The following is an 11,085-nucleotide window of genomic DNA, read 5'->3' as shown; positions in this document are numbered from 1 at the left end:
GCTCCTGGGAACTGTATAATTATTTACATTTGGCCTGCTGTCTGGAAGCAAAGGTCCAAATATACAGCCAGCTGTTTAATGTTCATCTGTTCTTATTTGAGCGAAAGATTTTTAGAATGCAGTTATAAAGTTATGTTTTATGTTTTAAGTTTGTCATCAAAAATAGTGCTGCTGAGTGTTAGCTGAAAGAAGTGGTGCCTTGAGATTCGAATGACCGACTTCTGAGTGTTTCCAAAACCAGCATTTAAGAGGGTTAGAAGCTTGCTTATATTCAGGATGGTCACAAGTTACCGCGGGTTGCCACATCAAAATGATGATGCAGCACTTTATCCAAAATAGCAAAAATTAAGCAATATCAGAGTGTATAAAGTATAACACAACTGTGGTTCGGTCGTAGATACGAGGCTGCAGTATACAACAGTTCTACAAGTGCCATTTGTTAGTTAACAACACATAATGATTTGTTTAATATATTATTTGGCTCTACCAACACTAGTATGACAACTGGTTGCAATAAGTTGATACTGCTGTTATTTCCATGGTCTAGTTTTGTATCAGCTGACTGACCCAACTGTTGATGTACAGTATGTAGCATTTGAATGCTATTGCTAGCAATGATTAGCTGTGCGCTGTTTGGACTTGAGGATAACTTGTTGGAATATTTTCATGCCTTTTTATTAACGCCATTTTTATGCTCATCTACAATATATCAACACTGTGCACTGCTAACAGTAAGTATATCGCTCCTGTAACCACAGCATCATGTTCCGTGTTGATTCCTTGTTCAAGGATTGAATGAAGTCAGTCAGCCGAAATGAGACAGTTAACACAGATGTTTATTAAACATATTTTGTTGAGATTAACGCAACATTATCAGAAAAACAATATATATAAATATATATATATATATATATTTTTTTTATAGAGGGCTAAGTAGCTTGCTATGCTCCATGTTTCCTATCATCCACTCCATTGAAAAAACTGACCAACAGGGATCATTTTGATCTTTTGGCAAAATAAAAATCTTGATGCAATCACATTTGACATTTCCACTACTATTATTATTATTATTTTGCATGTTTGTTGACACCTATCCACTAAAGTTAAAAGTCCAAGTGTTGTGCTTTATAACAGCACTCGTCCAATGAAACTGCATTGTCGAGACTAATTATTGTATGAATATACATCATTGATGGATTGGCTTTAGCATCTTTAATAAATTATAGCTGAAGAATGAAAATGGCCCTTGCATCCCTCCATTTTTATGAATGCGGGCCCTGGAGGAATAAGATTGGACACCGATACACTACACCACCTGTGACAATCATGCACACATTATTGATAAATGTTGTATAAAATGAAATATATATTGCTAAATTTGGGTCATGGGAGGAACCACATTTCTCATATAGACTTCAAGCAGAAAGGGTTAATGTGTGATGGCATTGACTTGAAGTGACCTCCTGCGCCATTGTCATGCACTCGGTCCAAATCCATCAAGTCACGCATGTTGTTACGGCAACCCGTGCTCAACTTGTGACTATCCTAATTAAACACGCTTCTGACGCATCAGGTGTCAACAGATACGTGACTAACATGTATTGTTGCCCATTATTTACTTTTTAGTCAAATGTTGCCCTCTATTGCATTATGCTGTTTACTTTGAATTGAAGGCAGAGCTTCTCCCTTGTCCCGGGGGAGGGGGGGTTCAATCATTCAGAGTGGACCATGTTCCGCACTTTCATTGTCGAGGCGGCTGATCAGAGCTGTGGCCATAAGGTCCGTGCCTGTCGTGGCGGCAATCCCCGAACCCACTGATCAGCAATAAGGATGCCATCAAGCTGAAGGAGGAGTCGTATTGGGCCTTTTTGGCCTGTGGGACTCCGGAGGCAGCTGACTGGTACCGGCTGGCCAAGCGGAACGCGGAACACGCGGTGGTTGATGAGGCAAAAACTCTGGCTTAGGAGGAGTTCAGCGAGGCCATGGAAAACGACTTCCGGACGGCTTCGAGGAAATTCTTGTCCACCACCTGGCGTCTCAGGAGAGGAAAGCAGTGCACCATCAACACTGTGTATAGTGGCGATGGGGTGCTGCTGACCTCGACTCGGGACGTCGTGAATCGGTGGGCAGTATACTTCGAAGACCTCCTCAATTCCACCAACACGTCTTCCTGTGTGGAAGCAGAGTCTGAGGACTCTGAGGTGGGCTCTCCTATCTCTGGGGTCGAATTTACTGAGGTAGTTGGAAAGCTCCTCGATGGCAGGGCCCCGGGGGTGGATGAGATCCGCCTGGAGTTCCTAAGGGCTCTGGATGTTGTGGGGCTGTCACGGTTGACACGCCTCTACAACATTGCTCGGACATTGGGTCCAGTGCCTCTGGATTGGCAGACTAGGGTGGTGGTCCCCCTTTTTAAGAAGTGGTACCAGAGGGTGTGTTCCAACTACAGAGGGATCACACTCCTGAGCCTCCCTGGTAAGGTCTATTCAGCGGTGCTGGAGAGGATGGTCCATCGGGAAGTCGAATCTCTGATTCAGAAGGAGCAGTGTGGTTTTCGTCCTGGCCGTGCAACAGTGGACCAGCTCTACACCCTCGGCATGGAGGGTGCATGGGAGTTCAGCCAACCAGTCCACAAGTGCTTTGTGGATTTAAAGAAGGCGTTCGACCATGTCCCTCGGGGAGTCCTGTGGGGGGTGCTTCGGGGATACGGGGTACCGAACCCCCTGATAAAGGCTGTTCGGTCCCTGTACGACCAGGGTCAGAGTCTGGTCCGCATTGCCGGCAGTAAGTCAAATTTGTTTCCAGTGAGGGTTGGACTCTGCCAAGGTTGCACTTTGTCACCGATTCTGTTCATAATTTTTATGGACAGAATTTCTAGGTGCAGCCGAGGCATTGAGGGGGTCCGGTTTGGTGGCCTCAGCATTGCATCTCTGCTTTTTACGGATGATGGGGTGCTGTTGGCTTCATCAAACCGTGATCTTCACCTCTCACTGCAGCTGAGTGTGAAGCGGTTGGGATGAAAATCAACACCTTCAAATCCGAGACCATGGTCCTCAGTCGGAAAAGGGTGGCGTGCCCTCTCCGGGTCGAGGATGAGCTCCTGCCCCAAGTTCAAGTATCTTGGGGTCTTGTTCATGAATGAGGGAAGGATGGAGCGAGAGATCGACAGGTGGATCGGTGCAGCGTCTGCAGTGATGCGGACTCTGTATCGGTCCGTTGTGGTTAAGAAAATGCTGAGCCAAAAGGTGAAGCTTTCGATTTACCGATCGATCTACGTTCCAACCCTCACCTGTGGTCATGAGCTGTGGTTCAGAAAGAATAAGATCCCGGATACAAGCGGCCGAAATGAGTTTCCTCCGCAGGGTGTCCGGGCTCTCCCTTCGAGATAGGGTGAGAAGCTCGGTCATCCGGGAGGGACTCAGAGTCGAGCCGCTACTCCTCCACGTTGTGAGGAACCAGTTGAGGTGGCTCGGGCATCTGGTTCGGATGCCTCCTGGACGCCTCCCTGGAGAGGTGTACCGGGTATGTCCCACCGGCGGGAGGCCCCTGGGACGACTCAGGACACGCTGGAGAGACTATAGCTGCTTTTCCACCAACAAGCCCAGGATCTTTGAGTTCTGGGTAAAGGGAGTTCATGGTTGTAAAAGTTCAGCAGGAAATTCATATATCCCTCGGCTGGCCTGGGAACCCTTGAAATCCCGCTGGAGGAACTTGTTTTAGTGGCTGGGGAAAGGGAAGTCTGGGCTTCCCTGCTAAAGCTGCTTCCCCCGCGACCTGACCCCGCAGTAGATGATGGATGGATGGATGGATGGATGGACTTGACATGCAAATAAATACTTGTATCACTGAAACTGTGACTGATTATTTATGTCCTCTGAATAAAAGCATTCATTCATCTTTTGACTTTTAAAGTTTTATTCTTTTCATTAAAATATGACCTATAAAATACATTTGTACATCAAATCATACTCACATGATGCAGACAAACTTCACAGTCATGCATTGTTCACATATACAGCGACACAAATACATTTGCCAAGTTGTAATTACTTTTGCAAGACTAACAAAAGATGACCATTAATATCACAGTTTTATAAATTACATTCTTTTATCAACTTTAGGGGTTTTTTTTGTTTTGTTTTTTTACTGTTTTCTATCATCCTTTTTCAAGACAAAAACTCACTTGAGATAAACTGTTTATACGTTCAAAAAAATTAAACACACACACACCAATACATATTTCACAAATCATAAATTAACTCTAGTAGATTTGTAAAAATATAAAACAAGATTTAATTGGCAGCTCCCATCTGGAGTTTCAGTGCTGACAAATGCACAAACACTCATGGGAAGAGAGAAGCAGACAAGTAAAGATGTTGGGAGCTCCGTTTTCCGGGAAATATGTCTGTGTTGTATTAAAATATGGCAGAGTTGTATTGCCAAATTGTGTCGTAACAGTGCAGCCAATTTACATTAATCAATCACACATTTGAATGCTCATGATCCACCATTTTTCAGCACTATGCTGTCTGAAACCCTGTCAAAGGCAAGAGGTAAGCGCAGCTGCAATTGACTTTTGTTGGCCAAAAATAATGCATGAAGCAGCTACACTGATAAGCCGTTTCACAAAGTTTCTAAACATTAGGTGCCAAAGTATTTCAGGGAGGCAGAAAATGACTGACGACCACTGACTGGAACAGAAAACGACAAAATTGGCTATTTGGAGTTGTGCCGCCAGATTTACCCTAAAAGTTTGAGGTTGTTCTCCATTTGTGTAAAAAAAAAAAAAAAAAAAAAGATATATAATAAATTATATGTAAATTAATCCAGTCGAGCCTGTGAAACAGCATATCGTGCCATTAATCCTAGCATTAACAACAAGTTATTAAGTTCCAGTCCCTAAATGATCATGTGACTTATGTCACTTACCTGTTGAAATGTAAATCACGGCCGACGTGCTTTCTCTCCCTTGGAAGCAAACTACCTATCTTCTTTTCAAATGACACGTTACACCTTCAAACTTCGGCAGTAGAGAAAAAGGCTACAATCATCATTCAAGCCATTGAACCTGTTTTCTCAATCACTCTGTCTTGGTCAAATAATATAAACAGGTTTATTTAACAAGTGGTGACAGTGCAGTTTGATGTTATGGTGAATAGGCCCAAAGACTTAAAGGTATATGAAGTGTAGTGTGTAAAGTGCTTCTTAAGTGAAAATTGTTTTGTTGTTTTTACAGGTGCTTGCTTTTGTTGCAACCCACTAGCTCCACCCTCAGTTACGGTCAGGTCATTGCATGTTTTCCTAAGACACAATTGCCCCCTGAAAAAAGCTAAGTTTTGTCAGCTGTATTGAGCTACTTTGATGAAAGCGTGTCACAGGCATGTTAATTAAGACACCCGGAAATTGTTTCAAATTGTGAAAAAAAGCATAATAGTCTCCTTTAAATACAAGCATGCATGATTAGCAAGGCAAACTGATGCATTTGTGTTTCATCGGAATTCACGCGTACTTCGGAGGTAGGCTTTAATCCATGTAACAATCCAAATATAATAAATTACAATAATGACCTTTACATGTCTGTTACCTTACTGACATTTTGTCTAAATCAAGTTTAACACTGACCTTTGACCTGCTTTTGCTCACAACTTGCGGCACCATGCTGACATACATGCTAGAAATACAAAAAGAAAGAGGAAAGACAAAAATGACCCCCCCCCCCCCCCCCCCAAAAAAAATACATCATTCTCCCCATGAAAAATCCTACTTAACATCATGAGATGATTTAAATGTAAGCGCTTGCACACGCATACTTGCATGCGTTCAGAGATAAATCATAAAACGGATTTGGCAGAGAGTAACATCGCACCGAAGAGGTGGAACGCAAAGTGCATTTAAAATAAAGAACAGTGAGACTGGATGTTTTATGTGGGTTGGCGTTATTTGATGTTCTTCAGCAGTGAGGTGCGCGCGTTCACCACCGCCTTGAATGCATCTTCACTCCCGGGGGCCACACATTTGTCTGGGTGCAACAGGACCGCCAGCTTCCTGTACGCCTTGTTGACCTCCTCCCTGGAAACAAGCATATAGGAAGGAAGAAAAAATAATGACGTCAACTTATTCAATTAATTTCAGATCTGACAGAATAATGTGCTCTACAATAATCTGTATATAGAAACTGTCTTCTTTCATCACGAAAAAAAAAAGTTTAAATCTAACTTTTTCCATTCTTTCGGAATCAACAAAAAATAGCTAGCTAAGGTTTAGGAAAAAATGAAACTTTTTTTAAACTCATTTGCTCCCAAAAACATATAAATACGTTCTATTTTAAATATTTTAAGTGTCCCAAAGACGTATTTATACGTTTCTTTTTTGTTTGTTTTTAATGCTAGAGCATACAGAAGGCTTTGATGCAGCCACTCAACTGTGGAAAACAGTTGAAGAAGTGGTAGTTATTACACAAATGGCCAGCTGGTGGCAGCAGAGCAATGAGATCAACCAGGGCCATGTTGGGAAAAAAAACCTCAGTTGACCTTACTGTGGCACGCCGGTTAGTCAATCGGGATAACGTTTATCACTCTTACATAAGCCGTGATTACAGCATTTAACCATTTTTATTGATTTTTCTTGCCTTTGGCTAACCATTAAATGCAACACCGGGAGCTGGATTGCTTTTTTTGTACGCAGCTAAACTCACGTGCTAGCGCAGACATGATGTCTTGCATTTACTAGGTCATGTGGGCGTGGTTTACAGTAGGGTCAATTACTCACAATTCTAAACAGATTTATGAATAATGACGAAACTTAGCTATATTCTAATGCTAATTGCTGCAAAACGGAAACAGATAGAAATATACTTTTTTTCCTGATGAAAGAAGAGATTTTAATATTTCTTTTAGTAGGTTCCATGTTTTGATAGCAATTGAGCACAATATTCTGTGGGCCTGGCAAAATCAGTCAAAATGCAGTAAAACAGCCGGGAGTGAAGGGGATTGCATCTGTGAAAATGGCTGGGAGTGAATGAGTTAATAGTGGAAAAAAAATGCATTATGCGTCTCATTTAAGACATGTGAGAACCTCATGTCTATTTCTATTTGGCCCTAGCCTGTCAACTCACCGTGTGGCGCCGGGTTTGACCCCCAGCATATCCCAGGAGTCCTTGCTGTTTCGGATACGCCTGATCGTGTCTGCTTGCTCTTTGGTGAATCCTACACTGACCTCTGACACGGGGCGCTTCCCGCCATTCTCACACATGTCGGTGATGGAGGAGAAGAAGGCCTGGGCACAAACAAACACATCAGACTGAGTCTACATTCCAGTTCAGAGACAGGTGAGGCCCCGGTACGTTCTCCCACCTGGAACATCTCATTGATACCTTCTCCACTTTGTGCCGAAGTCTCAAAGTAATGAAACCCCCGAGACTCGGCCCACAGACGCCCCTCACCCTCGTCCACCACTCGCCGTTTCGTCAGGTCCACCTGTGAACACAATCAGGTCACTTCCGGCCTTGGGAGTTTGTCGCCAAATCAGCCTGAGGGGCCAAGCGGGACCTTGTTGGCGCAGACCACGAACACGATGCTGTCCATGTTGGCCTGAGAGCCCATTTCCTGTTTCATTTCGCCCAGCCAGCTATCCAGAGCGTCAAAACTATCCCGAAGACCAACGTCGTACACGAGCAGCACGCCCTGGCTGTCCTTGTAGAACTCATTCCGCACCTGCAAAAGTAAAGCTAGCTTAAACCAAATGCACCCCCTGCTGGTGTCTTTGTACCACATTGACTACAATAAATCCACGCCTACTGATTGTTCAGTAGTTACGATTTCACCTTTTGGCATTTTTTACTGTGGAAACTATTATGAGCTACTCATTGAAAACCCCACTTAATCATGGTTTTGATCAACTACAAATAGTGAATAAGTTATTATAAGCAATTAGAAACATCTTGCGATTTTGCACTATTTGCAGTAGCACTCTGTCCCAATCCAGCGGTTTACTGTTTTACGGAAAATTAACATTAACAATTAACTTTTTCAGACTCACTTCGTAGAAGAAAGGATGGCCAGCCATGTCGAAGATGTTGACTTTGATTTCTCGGTCGCGAACCTGCACCCTGACAACACACGTATTCATAGAGTCACACTGCAAATACATATGCAAATCTTAAACTGCACACACACCAACAAAAGTGAACACACTTACTTGGTGACGCCATAGTCAATTCCAATAGTGGCCAAATATTTGGGAACAAACCTCTTCTCACAATAACGTTTAATGATGCAACTCTGCAGGGAGAAATAAGAACGTCATTACATTAAATCCATTTGGCACTAGAATGTAACATTGATGGACAAACAATACATGAATTTGCTATCACATGCAAAGATGGTGCTTAAATGACATCAAAATGTAGTAGATTGCAAGTTTATTAAATCTAAAGGACCATAAATGTAATTTTTATTTCACAAATACACAACATAATTAGAATCGACACTTTAATTAATCTAGTGTAAAACTGTCACCGGAATTCCATTGTATAATGCATTTATTACATTTTAGCCAATGCATCTTCACCTGTTTATTTTTAATTAATGATGAAAAACAGCCAAACACAAATACAAAATGAGAACACTTCCAAAGAACTGCTGACATCCACAAATAATGTCCAAACGCTCATATGCAAAATAACCCTAAAAACTCTACCGGATTCCAGCTGCTGACTTCACTCACTAGGCCACGCCCTTTAACGGTACACGTCCACCACTCGAATATTACGGTACAAATTATACTTTGCATAGCCAATTAATTTGTTTACTTTTTTAAAAACTATATTTTGACAATATAGTGTCAACTTCCTTTGTTCAAAACACGTTATGAAAAATGGTGGCTGTTGAATGAAACCAGTCATTTATAATTGATCAGCTGCTGATGATTGATCATTTACGTTCAGAACTCACCTTCCCGACTTCAGCGTTGCCGAGGCTTATTACCTTCACGCGCAGCGGCTTCTTGTTGTCACGTCTCTTCGGCACGCTTGCTTCCATTATTTTTTTCAAATCCTTGAAAACTGAAACTTTGGAAGGAAGCAATGAGAAGGACGATGTTAACAACACAACCGTGCAGCTAACGACAAACGTTAGCAGTAGCACTTAGCACGATCCATGAACGTGCGACTGAATCTATACGATACAATTACGTTGAATTATTTATGATAGGTAATTATAATCAAGTAGGGAACGAGTGACATGATTTGGCAATCTGTCGTAAAAGGCAGCATAAACATAGCTAGCGGGCTTGCTTGCGCCATAGCCCAAATGGTGTTAGCTGCTGTGGTAGGAGATATACTTCCGCTCGTTCATTTCACAATAAAATGACGATGATGCACAACCGTGCCAAATTAAATGTATAAATACATCATTAATTGATTACTAAAAACATGTATTTCTCTTTTTATATTGTATGGAGAACTACAAGTGTTAAAATTAAATATAGAAAAACTACAGTGTTCCCTTATTTTTCGCTGGGGTTGGGTTCCAAAAAATACCCACAATAAATAAAATCCGCGAAGTAAGAAATCCGCTTATTCCTCACAAGGGTCGCGGGGGTGCTGGAGCCTATCTCAGCTGGCTTTGGGCAGTAGGCGGGATACACCCCCTGGGACTGGTTGCCAGCCAATCGCAGGTACTGTACATTACTGTAAAATAAATAAATAAATAAATAACTAAAAAAATAAATAAATAAATAAATAAATACAAAATTGCACACAAAAAAAATAAAAAATCTGCGATACAGTGAGGCCGCTAAAAGTGAACCGCGTTATAGCAAGCAACACTGTATATTCCAGTTTTTCACGATTGTCAACACACTTTTCTCAATATAATAACGGATTTCTCAATACTGCATACACAAAATGCTAAACCTGACACTCCCTTTGCAAGAAGACTCTTGCCATCAAATCTCTACGTTGTGTTCACAAAATGGAACTCATGTTTTCATTTGGTACACACAGTCGTATTTTCCATTGACACATAGCATTCATTGAGCACACACAACTAAGGTTTTGCTGCACACTACCAAGTATTTACAGCACATTGTAGTGCAAAACTGAAAACACAATTGTAAAATGGAACACACCATATGAATGACAATGATTCTGGAAAATAAGATATTTCCCCATTTGTAAAAATAACTGAGTCTAGCCTACTTTTTTCATCAAACTTAAAACAGCACACAAATGGCAGGCAAAATGTTTTATTTTTGTACATGACTGAGATATAATCATGATCAAGCATCATGATGCCTTCGGTTTCTGTCAGCCCAGAGGGCCTCGTCCACATCACAGGCGTTCTCCCTATCTAGACATCTCTGGAAGAACCGCCTTAAGTGGCGTATGAATCCCTGAATGGACTAGAGGCTGACGTCACCACAGGCTTCTTCCATGGCCTGGACAAGTGGGACCTGGGTCTGGGGGTTTCGCTCATACACCTTCCACCTCCAAGCAGAAAGGAACTCCTCTATGGGGTTGAGGAATGGAGAGTATGCCGGGAGGAATCACTAAAATGTGGATGGTCCTGGAACCACTGACGTACAAGCAGAGCTGGTGGAAACTCACATTGTCCCAGATGACAACATCATTTCAGTAAATCTTTATGGATCATCAATGTGATCTGGTGGAACAAGTTGTTGTGGAAGTCATCAAGGAAGGCCAGCAGCATGACCCTCAAGCCAGCCTCCCTCATGCTCAAACCATGGTTCAGCATATGGTCTATCACAGTGGCCTGAATCTCATTGGATATAATAGTTCTCCGTCTTCTTACTACTCCTCCTCCTCTCTCTCCTCCTCATGCTCCTCTCTGTTCTCCTGCTCCTCTCTGTCCTTCTCCTGCTCTCCCTGCTCCTCTGTCATGCTCCTGCAGGAGCAGGACAGGAGGAGCAAGAGGAGAACAGAGAAGACTCTGTCCTACTCTTGCTCCTCCTCCCACTCTACTTCTCCTTCTCAAGTTGCTCTCTTCAAGGTTCTCCATTCACCAAACACAGAGGAGGAGGCTCAAGACTTCTATACTGCAGTCCTGATTACAAAAATTGCTCCAGTGT

At 42.4% G+C, this 11,085-nt stretch overlaps 1 protein-coding gene across 2 annotated transcripts; it reads right to left on the bottom strand.

The window, feature by feature from the left end:
• Positions 1 to 5,720: 5,720 nt before the first annotated feature.
• Positions 5,721 to 9,336, bottom strand: dnajc27 (DnaJ (Hsp40) homolog, subfamily C, member 27). Of its 2 annotated transcripts, none has more exons than XM_077514245.1 (7): positions 8,949 to 9,336; positions 8,194 to 8,276; positions 8,035 to 8,104; positions 7,545 to 7,709; positions 7,350 to 7,472; positions 7,112 to 7,272; positions 5,721 to 6,066 (listed from the first exon to the last, which is right to left on the bottom strand). In XM_077514245.1, exons 1-7 carry the CDS (start codon positions 9,033 to 9,035, stop codon positions 5,934 to 5,936), a joined length of 822 nt encoding a protein of 273 aa, XP_077370371.1. In that variant the 5' UTR covers positions 9,036 to 9,336; the 3' UTR covers positions 5,721 to 5,933. The 2 variants fall into 2 exon arrangements, with proteins under 2 accessions (XP_077370371.1, XP_077370372.1); XM_077514246.1 differs by having other exon boundaries at positions 8,982 to 9,336.
• Positions 9,337 to 11,085: the final 1,749 nt, after the last annotated feature.

The sequence above is a fragment of the Festucalex cinctus genome, chromosome 2 (assembly GCF_051991245.1).
Source record: "Festucalex cinctus isolate MCC-2025b chromosome 2, RoL_Fcin_1.0, whole genome shotgun sequence".
In the NCBI taxonomy this organism is placed as follows: Eukaryota; Metazoa; Chordata; class Actinopteri; order Syngnathiformes; family Syngnathidae; genus Festucalex; species Festucalex cinctus.
The sequence above is the reverse complement of the archived record's forward strand: the minus strand, read 5'-3'. Positions and strand labels throughout refer to the sequence as shown.

Excerpts from the sequence above, each read along its gene's own strand:
- dnajc27 (XM_077514245.1), bottom strand. The coding sequence starts at position 9,035 with ATGGAAGCAAGCGTGCCGAAGAGACGTGACAACAAGAAGCCGCTGCGC. Across the intron at positions 7,473-7,544 it reads TCGTGGTCTGCGCCAACAAG|GTGGACCTGACGAAACGGCG; the intron begins GTCCCGCTTGGC and ends TTGTGTTCACAG. Across the intron at positions 6,067-7,111 it reads GTCAAACCCGGCGCCACACG|GGAGGAGGTCAACAAGGCGT; the intron begins GTGAGTTGACAG and ends GCTTGTTTCCAG.